At 37.3% G+C, this 17,970-nt stretch overlaps 3 protein-coding genes across 4 annotated transcripts; all 3 read right to left on the bottom strand.

Annotated features, from left to right (window-relative positions):
• Positions 1-5,945: 5,945 nt before the first annotated feature.
• Positions 5,946-6,649, bottom strand: LOC117618659. The gene has a single exon (XM_034348332.1). The coding sequence runs from the start codon at positions 6,531-6,533 to the stop codon at positions 6,108-6,110; it is 426 nt and encodes a 141-aa protein (XP_034204223.1). The 5' UTR covers positions 6,534-6,649; the 3' UTR covers positions 5,946-6,107.
• Positions 6,650-7,252: 603 nt separating this feature from the next.
• Positions 7,253-10,884, bottom strand: LOC117618658 (E3 ubiquitin-protein ligase MPSR1). 2 transcript variants are annotated; one of them, XM_034348331.1, is made up of 2 exons: positions 9,733-10,879; positions 7,253-7,973 (listed from the first exon to the last, which is right to left on the bottom strand). In XM_034348331.1, the coding sequence occupies exons 1-2, from the start codon at positions 10,460-10,462 to the stop codon at positions 7,963-7,965; spliced, it is 741 nt and encodes a 246-aa protein (XP_034204222.1). In that variant the 5' UTR covers positions 10,463-10,879; the 3' UTR covers positions 7,253-7,962. The 2 variants fall into 2 exon arrangements, with proteins under 2 accessions (XP_034204222.1, XP_034204221.1); XM_034348330.1 differs by lacking the exon at positions 7,253-7,973 and adding an exon at positions 7,980-8,837 and having other exon boundaries at positions 9,733-10,884.
• A 5,934-nt stretch (positions 10,885-16,818) lies between these two features.
• On the bottom strand, positions 16,819-17,802 carry LOC117618603. The gene has a single exon (XM_034348243.1). It carries the CDS (start codon positions 17,444-17,446, stop codon positions 17,027-17,029), a length of 420 nt encoding a protein of 139 aa, XP_034204134.1. The 5' UTR covers positions 17,447-17,802; the 3' UTR covers positions 16,819-17,026.
• Positions 17,803-17,970: the final 168 nt, after the last annotated feature.

Genomic DNA, 17,970 nt, shown 5'->3' with positions numbered 1-17,970 from the left:
GGAAAGTTCCAGATAAATAATATAACTATGTTATAATGTGTTTGGCACTCTATCGGATAACATCAGGTCAAACTTTTTAAATAAATAAAAAATCTTTAATAATTTAAGTGGAAATTGAAATTCAAATAACACGAAATTTTTTGTTAAGATTCATATCATAATTGTTTTTTCTTTTTCTTTTTTGCCAAATTATTGACAAATCATTTTAGTCATTAGATACATCCAACAGTTGCCCAATATTAAAACAAGAAACCTCACTCCCAATTCTCTCTTCCCTCTATCTGCTTCCTTCACTGTCTTCCTCACCGGCCCACCACATCATTGATGCAAAACCTCCCAAGTTAAATTTGGAATATGGGATTTTGATCAAAAAATTAATATATAAAAAATCTGGAATCTGGCTGAGCTTTGAATTGAGACAACATAAATGGGAAAGAATGAATTTCAACACTAAGCAAAGCTGCAAACTTGGGTGTTCGAAACTCAAACAAAAAAACCACCATACACAAATTATTGATTTGTGTTTTCCACAAACAGTCACCAAATAGCCTCCGAAGAAGATAGCAGAGAAGCAGATGAAGAGTGAAGAAGAGAAACATATTGGAGAGAGTATGAGAGAGAGAGATGGATACCTGGAGAAGAGTGAAGAGAATAACCAGTGGAGAAGATAACAGAGAAGAACCTTAGGAAGAAGAAGATAAAAATAGTGTCTGATTTTTCACGTAGAATATGTGTTCTTTTTTTTTTCATAGCCTTATAATTAAGTGTGTATTATCTAAACCGGGATATGTGGGTTGTATTAGTTAGTCAGGTAAGGAGAATATTAAAAGCCCAAACCGTTTAAAATAGTCAGGTAATTAAATAAATCAAATTGGTACCAAACAATTGACATGGACTATTTACTCATATCTAAAGTCTAATACGGTGTACCAAATAAGCCCTTAATGTACTATGTTGATATCAAATATCGGTTAGGCCCTCCCAGAAGAGTCCAAGAGACAGACCCAGACCACTTGAGGAAGTGACTGGACCCAAATGATTGGTAGGACAGAATCAACCTTCCCTTAAACCACTCAAGTCTAAACAAGGAGAAGGAAGGTCGTCCATGCTTAAACAAAATAAAGAAAGGATTATGGCCCAGTATGCCATCCCATGCGTCTCCCCTCCAGAGTGTCAGAAGCAGGGCCCACAATTCATGGAGCACATCTGCTCTAACTCATTTGACTAATTTGATGTATACAAAACTTATATGATATTATCCAGTTTGAAACAAATATTCTTCTTGTTGGATCAGAATTAAAATTAAGGAGGACCCTCCTCACAAATCCCAATTTACCCTCCACTTTTAAAAAGAAATTAAAAAATGCAATTCCCAATTTATCCCATCCTAGTTCCACCACAGTAAAAAAAAGCCTACACGCTAATATACATGGGAACAATATAATCACATGATCATCGCATTGGCCTTGAAATGGAGCTGTTCTAAAGAAAAATAAACTAGAAGAATACATGCAGAAAGTTTGCAAATTAAGTACTATAATTAATTGCAACTGCCCAACACAAGAAAGAAAGTAAGAAATAAACAATGAGCATATAACTACATAGTCTCCTTGCTTATCTAACATGAAGCAGGTGACTAAAAGAGAGATGTTCTCAGAAGAGAGAGAGAGAGAGAGATCCTGAGCGAGAATATTCTTAACCAGAATATATGAATGGTATTAGTACTGATCATGCATCTCCAAATGCATCCAAGGGGATGGAGCGGAAGAGCTTGATGAATGAAGAGAAGGAAATTCACTACTTAAATCTTCAATAAAGCCATCCAAATCTGAGAAACCATCCAAGAAACTATTTATCTTCTCTGGATGATGATCACCTGATGATGATGATGATGATCTCCACGTGTAGTTTTGTATTTCCTCCTTTACACTCCGATCTCCATCATTTTGCAATTCCAATATTTTATTGCTTGGTGATGAATAAGTAGAACATCTTATTGTTTTCTTCCTACTACCATTTACTCCTTCCGGTGCTGCCGCAGGTTTTCCAGTGAGATTCTGCACCAGTTCCCGAAAGTTGGCCACATCTGTCTTTATGATTTCAGGTGCAAATACGTGGATTATACGAATCTTTGGCTTGCACGCCGTCTTCGATTTTTTATGTGAATCTTTGTGCATGCCCAGTTTAAAAGAAGATGAACTTGGATTACATGATGAGTACTGTGGCTTCTTCATCATCTTCTCCATGGAGTCAACTATAAGAGATCTGGTGTTTATGTTTGTGTGGGAAAGTGGTTAGCTAGATAGCTGTTTTGTGTGGGAACAAAGCTAGACAGTATGGGGGTTTTGTAGATAGAAGAAATATATTGATACGAGGGAAGGGAAGTACTGTTCAAGAAATTGCAGGTTTAATTGAAGGCAAACCATAGCAAAGGTGTCCTTTGGAAGCAAAGATTAGATATAATTAAGCTAAATATTACTAAGTCAATGAACTACCAGAAGACCAATTTATTAGGCCCTGCCAGCATATATAATCACTTTTTAAAAAATTTCAACATTACACGCGTACATTCAAGCATATATAATTACTTTTTAATTAGCTTAGTCTATTCGTTACTTCTTTTTTTAATGTTAAAAAAAATTCAAAATTCTAATTCCGCCTATACCTCATTGATAAAAAATAAAAATAAAAAAAGTTCATTGGGCCTTCATTTGGTTATAATTGAAATTATTATGTCAACATAATGACCAAACTAAACCGATCCTTGATTTCCACACACATATATATTATGTGTATTCGATTTTGTGCAGGAAGTCATGTATTTCTTAAAGATAAAACCGTTGAAAAAACCTCATTTCTACTAAAAAAAATTTAATTTTGATACAATCTATTATAACATGGTTAATTGTTTTGGGGTGTAGAATCATCATCAGTTTAGAGCTTACACTTAAGGTTTCTAGTCTCGGATTAAAATCCAAAATTTCAAAGTTCTTTATCCATTGCCCATTGCTCCTCAATGCCATTTGATTTGAAGACTCTGTTCATGACAGGATAAAAAAAAACAAGGCATGCAGTGCACCATATGAGGGTACAATGATGGTCTGGCATTCAATATTGTTGATATGCAATGCATAATGCACGTGACGTGAGTGCAAACGCTCATATTGTTGCAGATTGCAGTTGGGTGAACTTATTACAACTGTGTTGTACTTCTACTACTACGTACTAGTGCTGCTGCTGCAACAATTCAACTTTGTGCAGTGCTGTGCAGCAACAAGACGACCCATTCTTGGAGTTGGTGTCACGTGGTCATGGCACTGGCCAAGATGGCCCCCTCCCTGTGAAAGATATGTTGCCGATCATCATTTGCCTCAACTTCACTTGCGGTTTTGTTTGTCCCCACCACCACCACCACCACCACCACCACCACCACCACCAGTGCCCAATTTGTGCTTCCAAACTAAAAATAAATAAATAAACCAATTTATCTTAACCTCCTTGTCTAGTTCATTGTGGTGGTTAATCAATTTTCATCACACATGTTATTATGGTATTTAAATGATAATTTAGAAAATAAACGGCTCTTTTAATTAAGTAAACTTTGTGGTTTAGTACGCAAGTGGGTTGCTATATTTTAAGGTCAAGCTCAAGGGTTTGCTGTGGGATGGTGAGGTTTATGGTACTCGCAAGCCAAAAAGTGTTTGCTCTATCCCAATTTATTTTGGACAATACTTAGGTACACGTGTTGGTGTACTTTCGTATATACTTCGTTGTGGTTAATCAATCTTCATCACATATACATCATGATCTTTAAATGATAATTTAGAAAATAAACGGTTCCGATTATAACTTTTGCAATGACAAAAATTTATGAGTCACAACAAAGTGGACAATTGAAGTGAACAGTGCACCTGAGTATTTTTCATTTATTCTTAAGTGCCTTTCGGTATTATCATATATATGGTTGCTTCTTTAAAGAAGTTGCTAGATGATGAATAATATTTCTTTCCAGGTCAAACATGCTTTCTAAATTCAAATCTATATATTAATAATTATCATTACAATATTAATTCCAAGTTTCATCATCAAGGAAAGGAGTAATGTAATCCCTGAAAGATATTATTAAATTTGGTACATTTGAAAAATATGAAGTATATTTACAATATCAGGATATGTTTGATTATGTATCAATTAGAATCATTATTATGTGTGTGTATTTGATGTGAAATAAAAAAGAGTGTTACAATTATTGGAATACATTCTCTATATACTATATAGGAAAAGTATTATTGGACCACCTTATATAGGAAAGTGTTACATTATTTATTCGAATCACCTATATATATATAGAGCAGGTGTCGTGCACCAACCCAGAATAATTGGATTAATCCAGTTAGCAAATAGAATGTCTATTCTTCCTTTCTTTTCTTTTTTAAATCTGACCTTTGGAAGAGAAAAAAAAAAATACATCTTTAATGACACAATATTTTACTCTTTTTTTTTTTCTCTTCTAAAATTGCTCAATCAATTTATCACTTACAGAAGGCCTATGCTTTTCAATTTCGTTGAAACTGATCTGTATGTTTGTTAAACAAATAAAATGCACGCTTGGCGGGAATTGACATTCCATTTTAAAATTGATTTTTTCATTCGGGCTAGTTTTGGATCACCATATTCTTTAACGGTCTTTGAGTCGATAACATCAACCACCTTAACTTTGTGAGGTTTGACATTCTTCAAAAATTGATGTTCCTGGCTTGGCCTGATTTTAAGAGAAACACTTGTATGAAACAACAATTTTGTGTTTGTTTGAGGTAAAAAGCCAAAGCTGAGCAACCAAAATATAGGGCTGCCTTGTGGCAATCAAAGTACACTTCTAGCAAATAGAGGTGGCGTCACTCTATTAACTACCTCTCTTATTTTTCTTATTTTTATTGCATTTTAAAGCCTTTAACTATTTTGTAACCGAAAAAAAAAAGCCTTTAACTATTTCCTGCAGATAAATCCCAGCCATACACGTATCAAGCTCACGGGACTTCTCAGACGTCCGATCCCAAGCGAGCCTTTGACTATATTTTCTGCGGATAAATCCCAGCCATTCACTCCTTGTTGGCATAACACGTGTGATGATCAAACAGAGGGCCTCTTTGTCAGCAATTCCTTGTAAACTAGCTACTGCTGCTCAAGGAGTGTACTTTGATCCCTAAACATCTCCTCCAATTGAAGATCCAATAATTTTTTTAATTAAAGATAGTTTACATTGTTAACCGTGAAAATATGTTTGGTCATTTGGAAATTGGAACACATATATGTAATCAAACTGGTTTGCTGGGGCTACAACTAGAAGCCTTTTGACTATTTCCTGCAGATAAATCCCAGCCATACACTCTGAGGAAGAAGGTTGTAGAAGGATCTGGAATTTAAATGTGAAGCGGGGATAACACTATCTTCAATCAATCACGACATGTCATATATGACAACTTTTTCACGTAGTAGTTTATGATTGATTAAGGATAGCAAAATAATGTTATTTCCGTTTCACATAAGTATTTCTTTGATTTTAGGCTCATGAACGCCTGCTAGAAGATGTTTGTAATGCAGTTTGAGTTTAACGATATTCCTTTCGGTTAATTAAAAAAATATTGATCTCGAGCCTCTTCACTTCACCTCTTTCCTATTGTTTTTGAGTTGGATGTTCTCTTCACTTGATATCAGAAATATCAAGTTATTCATATATTGATCCTATCCTAACAGAGAACTCTCCGCATTGTGAGCCCAAACCTAAAAAGCGGTACGAAGTTGAAGAGAGTAAAAAATTACTAAGGTAAGTTGTTTCAATCTATTTCCAGAGTTTTTGTTTTTGGGCAGGTGATTGGCATTTTTTCAAACTCAAAAAAAAAAAAAAAAAAAAAAAAAAAAGTACTAAACACTGAGCAAACCATGAATTTAAATTGGCAAACGCTTATTGTATCAAAATGCTATTGTCAATAATATTGAATACATATTTAATCAAAGAACAAATGAATCTCTCAAACTCAAAAACATATATATTTAAGCAAACATATTAACAATCTTGTACAAAAATCCAAATGGAATATGCATGCTGATTAGGAGTATCGAGGCGTTGCATTTTCCTGGCTACGAGGAGACTGCAAATTATCCCACGAATAATTTGATGAAGGAGAGAGCTCACCGCCGGCGGGTAAGTCGGCAAGAGCAGCAAGCATCCGACGGATGCTTACAGAGCGAGCTGGTTTGAAGCTATGCGATCTCCTGGTGGTTTTGGAGAAGATGTTTGATGAGTTGGAAAGGATGAGATACACCAAACCCTGAATCAGTATGAACATGGCTACCTTCACCAAGACATCTGCTATGCTGCTTTCCATAATCGTCATCATCGTTATAAATATCTGTTTCAGACAAGCTTGTTTTGATTTAGCTGGAGGAGGAATTTGGCAAGTGATGAATGAATTTGGATTTAAAACTATGTACGACAGATGGTATTTATAGAATTTCCATGAGAAGAGAAGCATGCGGATTTGATTATGGAAAGCGCCAACCTCTTTGACTTGCCCTCACAATCTAGAACTTGTGCTGACCATGTTGGAGTAGTTGAAAAGTAAAGCAGCTAATCTCGACGGTCTTTCTGAGTCCTAAGCCAGCACAGTAATCAAAGGAGGAGCAGAGAGACTGGGTCAGTTTTTGCATCATCCTAATCTAGATGACGTGTCACGATAAATAAAATAAATCACATAAAAGACATAATAAGTTACGTGATGAGTGATGCAGATACCAATGAATGAAAGACAAGCGAAAGTAGCAAATGGTTTGCATTTTAGACGAAGCAAGCACCACTCATCATCGCCTAATCCGCGTCAATAAAATAACTCTTGAATGGATTGTACGCATGGCGACTTTATGTGTGTGTTTGTTAGTTTGATTAGGATGTGTTTGTTTGATAATAGTTATAATAAGAGTTCAAAAGCAGCACGTGATTAAAGAATCTGGGTATTATTACTTTACGCGTCTTTGATGACATCTATGACATGGGAACAGACGTATGGCGGTTATGGAGATTGCTTGTGCAGCCCCAAATGGAGATGATGATGATCTCCACCGACTATTGCCTGTTTCCAGAAGAATAATTGAAGTGTGGAAGATTGGCTAATTTTGCTTCCACGGCTCTCAGAAGTCGTAACTCACAAGTTAGAGACAGCTTAGCAGCATTTCTCTCTTTCACGCACTTGACAAGTTAATGGTCAATCCAAATATTCATGTTAAAACTTTTCAACAATCCTTTTATTGACCTAAAACATACTAGGGCAGGCTGCCTCACTTTGTTCAAACACCATCCCTTCCCACCCCAAAAATACAGATTTACAAAGAAATAATAATAAAATAGCTGAGAGCGTGATCAGTTACAGTACATAACAGTCGATGAGATAATCTTTCAATTAAAACCTAATCATGTCAGAACTGGCACCAAAACCTGTTATTTGGATTATGAAACGAAGCTGCGTTCCTGGGTGGATAAGCCGGTAAGGAATGTGAACTGCTACTTTTCAGGTCCAGAACACACATCACCACAGGTAACAAACTCCCCTTGTCAAAGAGAATGATGGAAAGAAGCGACATCACAGAACACTAGTCAGATCAAAGGTTGACCGATTCAAGGAACAAACGAGGTTAAAACAACTTTGCGGCATCACAAACCAAAAAGGCAGACAAGCCTTCCATTTATTAACTGAAATTGAAGACTAAAAAGGTATACACATACTTTAACCCCAGCTCTGTAAAGGAGAGAAGGGAGGGGATAATGCACGATTATCACATATGATCAGGGTGCTAACTAGTTGACCTAGACCAAGGAAAAGGTAAGCAGGAAAAAGTAGCACAACCATCCTCTGCAGATTTACACTTCAATTTTATGGTGACACTCAAGTTTCCTCAAAACAGATCTAACTACAAATTTCCTGCAATCAAATATTGAAAGAGATATATTAGTAAAATCTATAAAGCCTTGCTCTTGGATATTTGGCATTTAAAAATTGATTACAAGGTAAGAATTAGCCAGGTGACATGGCATTGTGAACTTCACTCTGGCCATCATGGTTTAAGCATAGGCCATGCCGAAGCAAGAACAGACATTTGCAACTTTGGCCCCAAAGATTGCCCAGGAAGATGATTTCATTGTCATGTTTTAGTCTTAAGTAACTACTACAAAAATGAAAGAAAACAAAGAGAAGAGTTTGCCCCAACTTAAGGCTGTAGTGGCGGGAACCTTCAAATTGGTACATAAGGCAATTTATGTTATCTTGAATAATCATATTAATCCCTGTATGTCCGGTTAGAAAATACTAATCCCAGTACAACTTCAATATAAATGAACCCATGAACCATAACGATGGGTATGAAATTGTTGGATTTAAAGAGAATAGCTAGATGCGTTGGAGGAAAAATGGACAAGACAGGCATATTTTAAAGTGAAATAAGATTTACCCATCCAGCACTTACGGTTTGAATTTATACCATAACATGGATTTAGTAAACCCTTGAAGCAAGACCTTTATAAATGCCCAATGGATAAGTGCCAACTTCTTAGTTGATCAAGCCTCCTAGCAAACTAACAGGAGCCTATAACTCACGTTCAGCCTCAGCAAGAATTGAGAGGTGTATGGAGTGGGGGATGCTACAAGCCAATTATGGCCGGTAGTCACAGGACAGGTCCTGGGCCTCCACATTGATGAACCATTTAAGCTAATGCTCACAAGTTTGAACCATGATCGATTGGGCATGAAATTGCTGTCAAAGATAAAGATGGGGCATCTGGGAAACACCTAGAAGGAGAACAACCCCCGAGCCACTCCCATTAAACACTGACAATGCACAAAAATGGGAACTCGCAAAAAATTGATATTACTGAAGCATAATCTCTAGTATGATCTAAAGGACAGAACCCATAAAAATGTTATCCATACCACAGCAAAATAAGTAGGCTACCTATACTCTCATGTAGAAAGGGGATCATGGACTTCTTTCAACCCACAGATGTAACTGTTTACCATTGGACTTTAAGCTACAACTCGGTAGATCCAGCATCAAAATCAACTCTTGTCTAGTTTGACTCATAGCTTTACATACACCAGTGAATGTTAATTATTTAAAGGCCAGAGTTTCTTGCTTATTTTATGCAAGAATTTCAAAATTGTACAGAAAATTTTGGAGGAAACTCTTAGAAACTACCTAAAACATGAATAATGTTTGTCACTGATATGAGTGTGAGCCTCTTTGGCAGCCAACCAACTACCAAGTGCTCACTAAAATTTCTTCATTTGGGATATCATTCCTAGTGAAAACCAGGAAGAGCTATTTAAACAGGATAGCACACAGCATAGCTGTAGAAGACAAATCAAGTTTTATTGTGAAAACCAAGAAGAAAATAAAAGGTATTCCTGTTTATTTTGGATTAAAAAACACAAAACTCCGGAGGCTAAGACTTCTCTGAAGTTTTAATTACAACTACAAGATAAGCTCATGTTTGGCAAAAGCTTCAATACCATAGATTTGTTTGGTTAGTGAACTCCTAATAGCATTCAAAGAAACACAGAATTTCAACCTAACTCAGAAGACATGCGAGGGGTTGTTAATATGAGCAGCACACAAAAAATGCAATCCAAACAAGGCACTGCAATTGATAGAAATTACGACAATGGGAATGAAAAGGAAACGAACCGTTGAAAGATGAGTCGGCATTGACATTGGGGGAGGCAGCGGGAGCCATTTCTCCTGGGTTGGCCATTTGCCTTCCACTGGCAGCAATGTAGCTGAGGCGGAGACTGCCCCCATGGGATCCATATTCCATGAACCAATCGTACTGATCGTCGTCGTCGTCGAAGGGCAAGGGGGTGTTTTGGTTTTGGTGTCGTAGGTGTGGTTGGTGAGTGTCGGTGGGGAGCTGAAAACGGCAGAGGGGGCAAGAGCTGTGGGAAGAGAGCCAGGGCAGAATGCAGTGGGGATGGTAGAGATGATTGCAAGGGAGCTGCTTGGCGTCGACGGAGTGAAGGAATGGGTCCTTACAAACGGCGCAGAGGAGAAGGGGGTCGAGATCGAGCATGGAGGAGGTGATCTTGAGAGTAGGGATGGCGTCGACGGAGGCCTTGGAGGCAGGCAGAGAAGAAGGGGGGACGGCGGCGGTGGGTGAAGGGAGGCGGTCGTCGTGGTTGATGGGGTGGGTGGAGAGGTGGTGGATGAGGCGGTGGAGGAATGGGCTGTTGAGCAAGAAGTTGTCTTGTGAGTTGTGCTGATGGTCAGAAAAAGAAGAAGAAGAAGAAGACGAAGAATCCATGAGCTCCAAGAGATCGCTGAAGCAGTAAGGGCAGAGCAGAGTCTCCTGGGCAGAACAAGGCACCAGGCTCACGCTCATGTCGCATTCGTGGCACCAGAACGTCTGATGATCACCCATTTCTTTATTTTTTTTAATTGATGGAGATTATCGTTGGCAGTGCAGAGGGGAAGGGGAGGCGGCCAGTCCCAGCAACCAGTATGACTACTCAGGAGGAGGGAGGACTTGCATCTTGTTTTGGATTTGGGGATTAATGCCATCGAGGGCATTCTGGTCATTATGCTTTTTCAATCTCTGTCTCTATCTGAGATGAGATGAGCAAGCAGAAATGAGACTCAAGACTGATTTGGTGGATGATGGGTAAATAGTGAGAGTGAGTGATCCTCCCACCCCACTCTCTCTCTCTTTCTCTCTCTCTCTCTCTGTTTCTCTGTCCTTGAAGTGAAGGAGCCTCAAGTTCAACCACACGTACTTACTGGAAACACGTTGATGTGTTGTCACTCGCACCTCTGGCAAGTCAGATCTCCCCCTTTCACTCCTTATTCCTTCCATTGCATATTTCTTAATTGTTAAGCTATTACAATATACAAATATTTTTTATCTTTCTTTAATTGAACTCCAACCAAAATATAAATTTCTACTTTCTTTTTGGTGGAGGACGTGATGACCAATTCACCATTTCTGTACCCATCAAACTACCTAAACTACTCATTTCTACTTGGGCTAATGTCCACATTTTTACTTTTGACAACAACAACAAAAATGTCTACATTTTTACATTTTAAATACATATAGTCAAGTTATGGGTTTAAAAAGCATTAAATATTGACTTCTGGCAGACATTCGGAAATTTTTCCTTTAAAAAAAGTTTAATTCCTAAAAAAAAAAAAAAATGAGAATGGTTATTAGCAATCATCTAGACTATGTTTGATTCACAAATATGATTTGATGGGAAATAATTTTCCATGTATTTTCGTAAGGGATGAGAATGCTTATTTGTAAGGGTATATGTTGTTAAACACTTGAGCTACAAGCTCCTTGTGTTTTCTCATATTTGGTAAAGCAAAGAAAGCAACCAGAAAATACCACTTTATTTCATTTCCCATGTTTTAATTGTGTAGAAATAAAGTTTTCCAATTATACCATGTTAGATATATAAAGAAAAAAAAACCAACAATCTTTGTTGTTGGATAACATTGTTGGTTCCTATGTTTTAGGAAATCAACTGGGTTTTACCTATTCAATAGGTGTGTACTAGTTGTGGGAGAAGTCTATTAGTATTAGTAGTAGTGGGATGTTTAGTTGTTCCTTTATTGTATGAGTTAGTTGCTTTGTATGTGTTATTTAAGTTGTGTTTCAGTCAATGAAAACTCACTTCAGTTCAACATAGCTTTCTATCTCTTATTATTCAAGTTCTCTAAAATTTTCAACATCTGGTATCAGAGCCCCCACTGGGCCTGACTTAAATTCTCCAAAAAGGGCAGCTTTCTTGACTTGCAGCAGCAAGGACTGATGGCATTCGACAAGTTTGAAGAGAACTACACTCAACCAACCATACCTCATTTTGATGGTCATTATGACCATTGGAGCATGTTAATGGAGAATTTTCTGAGATCCAAAGAGTATTGGAGTCTCATTGAAACTGGAATTGTAGAACCAGCAAAGGGAGCATTGTTGATGGAAGTGCAACAGAAAAGGCTTGATGAACATAACTTCAAGGACCTCAAAGTGAAAAACTATCGATTCCCGGCAATTGATCAATCCATTTTGGACACTATTCTCTAGAAGGACACTTCCAAGCAGATATGGGAGTCTATGAAGAAAAATAATCAAGGTTCCACAAGGTGAAGTGTGTACAGCTTCAAGCATTTTGGAGAGATTTTGAAACTCTTAACATGAAACGAGAAAATTCTATTGTTGAATACTTCTCGAGGACAATGGCAATTGCAAGTAAGATGCAACTTCACGGTGACAAGATGGATGATGTCACAATCATTGAAAAAATTATGCGTTCAATGTCTCCAAAGTTTAACTATGTTGTTTGTGCAATTGAGGAAGCAAACGACATTGAAACAATGTTAATTGATGAATTACATAATTCACTGCTGGTGCATGAGCAGAAACTTAAAAGTCAAAATACTACAAATAGAGGAGATAGCAATAAAAAGCTCCACTAGCAATGAATCCTCATCATGGAAAGGCTCCGGTCATGGTCGAGGTACAGGTCGAGCAAGAAGAAGAGGGAGATGTCCTTATGATTCTGGCGGCAGAGGAAATCATGATTCCGACGGCAAAGGAAATTCTGATTCTAGAGGTAGAGGCAGAGGTCAATACAAACAACAAAGACATCATAAGTCAAAACTCGACAAATCACAGATTGAGTGCTATAGGTGTGGTAGGTATGTCACTATCGTTCTGAATGCTACATTAACTTGTCTAAAGAAAGGGGCGAGACATCAGAATTTGAACAAAGAGATGAAGAAATTCTTCTTATTGCTTTCGATACAAAGGAGGAATCCCATTCCAGTTGGTGGTATATTGAATTAGGATGTAGCAATCGTATATGTGGGAGTAAGTCTGATTTTCATCATTTAGATGAATCCTTTCATACTACTGTAAAGTTTGGTGATTATTATGTGATTTCAGTGATGGGAAAAGTGATATCCAAATCAGAGCAAAGGATAACTCCCTTCAAACAATTTCTAATGTGTATTATGCTCTTACCTTAAAAGCCAATTTGGTTAGCATTGGCTAACTGCAAGAGAAGGTCTATGTGATCACCATCAAAGAAGGCACTTGTGAGATCAGTGATCTGAGAAGAGGAATGATTGCTCAAGTGAAGATGAAAAAGAATCGATTGTTTCCCTTGTCAATCCAAAAATATGTTCAAACTTGCCTTATTATCAAGGTTGAAAATATGATGTGGCTTTGGCATTTTCGATATGTTCATCTCAAATTCAATGGTTTGAAGACGTTGCACAAGAAGAATATGGTGACTAGTCTCCCAGAAATTGATTCTCCTTCTCAAAATTGTGAAGAATGTATGATTGAAAAGCAGCATCGTGAGTCCTTTCCAAAAGGAAAAGCTTGGAGAGCTTAGCAACCTTTAGAGCCGGTTCATTCCGACATATGTGGACCTATAAATCCTGCATCGAATGGAAAAAGAGGTATTTCATACATTTATTGATGACTATAGCTGAAAGATGTGGGTATATTTCTTGCAAGAAAAATCAAAAGCATTTTCAACATTCAAAAGCTTCAAAGCTCTTGTTGAGCATGATGCGGGCAAACTTATTAAAGTGCTTCGAACAGATCGTGGTGGAGAGTTCAACTCACAAGAGTTTGCTGACTTTTGTGATATCAATGACATTCAAAGATAGCTCACAAAATGGTGTAAGTGAGAGGAAGAACACAAAAGTCCATTGGTGTCAAGTGGGTCTACAAAGCACACATAGTTGCAGAAGGCTACAAGCAAGAATATGGTATTGACTATAAGGAAGTCTTTGCTCCAGTTGTGAAACTTGATACCATTCGTTTGGTCTTTTCACTTGCAACACAAAATGCTTGGCCTATCTTTCAGTTAGATGTGAAGTCTGCCTTTCTACTTGGAGATTTGCAGGAGCATGTATATGTAGACCAACCCCCTGGTTATGTGAAGCATGACATGAAATAAGGTATATAAGTTTAAAAAAAAGGCATTGTATGGACTGAAACAAGCACTCGAGCTTGGTACAGTCATATAGATGCTTTTTTTTTTTTAGAAAGGGCTTTCAAAAATGCCCATATGAGCATACACTATTTATAAAGATTGGAGATAGGGGAAGATACTTATTGTATACTTATGTGTAGATGATTTGATATACACAGGAAACCATGAGGCCATGTTTGATGATTTTAAACATTCTATGATGAATGAATTTGACATGTCACATTTAGGACTGATGCACTACTTTCTTGGCATTTGAGTGGTACAATTTACTAGAGGAATTTTTATTTCACAAAAAAAATATGTCCAGGGTGTTTTGGACAGGTTTGAAATGTAGAATTGCAACTCTGCTAGTACTCCAACTGAGCTGGGCTTGAAGCTGACTAAGAATCCTAGAGGAAAGAAAGTTGATGGTACGTTTTTCAAGCAAATTGTTGGCAGCCTCTTGTATCTAACATCAACCATACCTAACATAATGCATGTTGTAACTCTTATTAGTCGGTATGTGGAAAGTCCAATCAAGTCTCACATTATGGCTGCAAAATGGATATTCAAATATTTACAAGGGACTAAGGAGTATGGTAGTTTTTATAAGAAAGGGAAGAGTTGTAATTTGTTGGGTTACACTGACAGTGATTATGCAGGTGTTCCAGATGACAGTAAAAGTACATCATGCTATGTGTTTAGGATGGGGACATGAGTAGTGTCATGGTCTTCAAAGAAGCAACAAATTGTTAGTTTAGCAATTAAAGTTGGGAAGAATCTTGTTCTACATGGAAGAACTAAGCATATCCATGTGAGATTTCATTTTTTGTGTGATCTTTGCAAAGATTGAATCATTGACTTGAATTATTGCAAAAGTGAAGATCAGATTGCGGACATTATGACCAAGCCCCTCAAGTTACCTGTGTTTGAGAAGTTGAGGAAATTGTTAGGAGTGTGTTCCAGGAAGGATCTTCCTTAATGGTGAAGCACCAGCAACAAAGTAACTTGGAGACTCTTTCTAAACTGAAGTTTGAAGAACATTCAGTTTAAGGGAGAGTGTCAAAAATTATTTATGTTATTTATTATTCAATAATTGTTGGTTCCTATGTTTTAGGAAATTAGTTAGGTTTTACCAATTCAATAGGGTTTTTCTAGTTGTGGGAGAAGTCTGTTAGTATTAGTAGTGGTGGGATGTTTAGTTGTTCCTTTATTATATGAGTCAGTTGCTTTGTGTGTGTTATTTAAGCTGTGTTTTAGTCAATGAAAATTCACTTCAGTTCAAAATAGCTTTCTATCTCTTGTTATTTAAGTTCTCTAAATTTTCCAACAAGAGAAAAGGCATAAATGCAAAAGAGAGAGAGAGAGAGAGAGAGAGAGAGAGAGAGAGAGAGAGAGAGAAAGTTTAATTAATTTTTAATAACTGGGACAGAGTTTTTGAGTGTTTTTATTTTTTAAGATTTAACCCATTGGATGAATCCAACGGCTACAATAATAGCACTGCCCAAAAGGGGATGGTGGGTTTCATTTTCCCTCTATTTTCCTTTGTGCCAGTAAAAATTATGTTGAATTATTTGGAGGTTATTTTTATTTATTGTTATAAATTTTTTTTTGAAAGGTCATTTGGAGAAGATGATGTGATAGAAAAATAGTAGAGGTAAAACAAGTTCGTAGAATTTTTCAGGGAATTTTTGGGGACTCGAATGTATTTTTAGCAAAATTTTGAATTTTAAAAAATAGAAAATATAGTTTTAAAACATGACGAGCTCATAACTGCCCAACTAGCGTTGATGAAGCAAATTAGACAACGGAGAGGCGCTTACATCATGTTGACAAAGCACCAAAATGGCATTATATTGACACCTAAAGCTCACACTACAAGACTCGCTCTTGGACCCCAGATGCGGGCATCAACCCACGAAGTTTTCTAACCCTACACATTACCCTTATGCCCTCATATGTCGATCTAACATTATCAACAAATTTGGACTAGCAACCCTACATGACATTTCGTTTCTCACCAAGGAGCAGGGTATTCTTCAAAAACTTTCTCCGACTTTTGATGCAATTTATTTATTTATTTTAAGAGAAAGGCACTAGATTGCATTAATAATTCAAACCTAAAGGCTGTCCGCCACAAAGACTAATATAAATATAGAATAACTAAAGTAATTAACTTCTAATTGCTCTATCAAGTTAGGCGAGTTGAATATTACATGATGCGTGAGAGGTAAGTAAACAATCTCGTTAGTCCACGTTTAAACATGAATCTAGATAAGCTCATAGTAATTTTTGGTCAGAAGGAAAATCTATTAAAAGATGAAAAATACACTACGTCAATTACACAAAAAACTCAAAACATGGACTTAATCAAATTAGCTAGAGCACATGTGCCCCCATTCTACACTCGAATTCGAATCTCCCAAAAAAAAAGTAAGCTCAAAACAACGAGCCCAACAAAGCAACACAAATAGGTCCAAGGGCCCACCCCAAAGCCAATTAAATGTCACAAGCAAACATGAAGTCCAATACAAACCTAAAGCATGAATTTCCTCAAACTCTAGCATAAGCATGAGCCATTCTACAACGAGGGTACTTAAATAAGATCTTATCTTTTAATCGTTAAATTAAATTAATTAATTAAATTCAGGACAATTTAATTTATTTAATTAATTAATTTGATCCACGCCTAATTAATTTGTTTATATTAGTTACAACGACCCACATAAACGAGAAATTATACAGGCTGACGCGGTTGATATCATCATTCATCAAGATATATAGCAGAGGAGAAAATGGAGGAGAGACTGAATTCTATTTATGGATGATAATATATCTTGATATAACATAAAGACAGGCTCAACTCATCATACTCAAGGCTGTTTTTTGCAGTTATATAAAAGAAAAAGAGCACAAGATAACAACACATGGTCTGCAGAAACAAACTAGAAGCTAGCTAGCTACCGGAGGAGGAGGAAAGTGAGAGTGATTCAGACTCAGAGGGAGGTCTTGGAAGCCTCGAGATCGGCAGCCTTCTTGAGAAAGTTTTGGTCGTCGTCCTCCAGAACCATCTGAATAGGGGATGAGCCGAGCCCGTCGGCGATGGCCAGCATAATCTTCTTCATCTCCTCCCTGAACTCCTCGAGATCCACCGTCCCGCTCTGGTCGGCGTCGAACTTGTCGAATATGGAGTCGTAGAGCTGAGTCAGCTGCTCCGGTGGGGTGGCCACGTCGATGCCGAAGTGGGCCTCAATCAGCCTCAGCGACTCGAACGCTTTGCGTAGCTCCGCCCGCGACAGAACGCCGTCGCTGTTGAGGTCCAGAGCCACAAACTGCTCGTCAACGCTCTTCTTGAACTGCGCCTCCTCTTTCACGAACTCCCTCACTGTAGTTCCGTCGATTATCACCACGCCCATCGTCCTTTTACTTAATTAATTCCACTGTCTAGAATTGCACTGACTGAATGAACCACCTCTCCCTGTCTGTCTGAAGATTGATTGTTGGTTGGTGGTGGTATTTGTTTATTTATGTTGTTGAGTGAGGCTGATGATGAAGGAGAAGATCAAGAGGTGACTTGCAGCTTGGCACGTGCAATGAGTGCACATAAAAGCATGGATTGGATTGGATTGTGTCCGTATCCTATTCTGATATTCTTATCCAATGTTATATGCCATAAAATTTTTTATTAAAAGAAGAAAAAAATAACAAGTAAATGTAAATAAAATGATGAAGCGGTGTCCGAGTGGGGCAACTGCCACAATTTGGTGATGGCACAATATATATAGGATTTCTAACTTCAATTCAACTATTATTTAAAACAAATATTATAAAAGAATTAGAGAAAGACCGATTAATGTCTTCCAAGGAATATTGCAGGAATGGATTTTGAGAAAAGATTATGTGAAACGAAGATAATATTATTTTGCTATTTTTTATTGGT

Source organism: Prunus dulcis, chromosome 2, assembly GCF_902201215.1.
Source record: "Prunus dulcis chromosome 2, ALMONDv2, whole genome shotgun sequence".
Taxonomy (NCBI): Eukaryota; Viridiplantae; Streptophyta; class Magnoliopsida; order Rosales; family Rosaceae; genus Prunus; species Prunus dulcis.
This window is presented reverse-complemented; position numbering and strand designations above follow the sequence as displayed.

What these genes read in the sequence shown, in the direction of transcription:
- LOC117618659 (XM_034348332.1), bottom strand. Translation starts at nt 6,533, where the DNA reads ATGCTTCTCTTCTCATGGAAATTCTATAAATACCATCTGTCGTACATA.
- LOC117618658 (XM_034348330.1), bottom strand. Translation starts at nt 10,462, where the DNA reads ATGGGTGATCATCAGACGTTCTGGTGCCACGAATGCGACATGAGCGTG. An exon ending in TGCCGACTCATCTTTCAACG is followed by an intron (nt 8,838 to 9,732) that starts GTTCGTTTCCTT and finishes TTCTCCTTCTAG; the next exon opens with GTGTTTCCCAGATGCCCCAT.
- LOC117618603 (XM_034348243.1), bottom strand. Translation starts at nt 17,446, where the DNA reads ATGGGCGTGGTGATAATCGACGGAACTACAGTGAGGGAGTTCGTGAAA.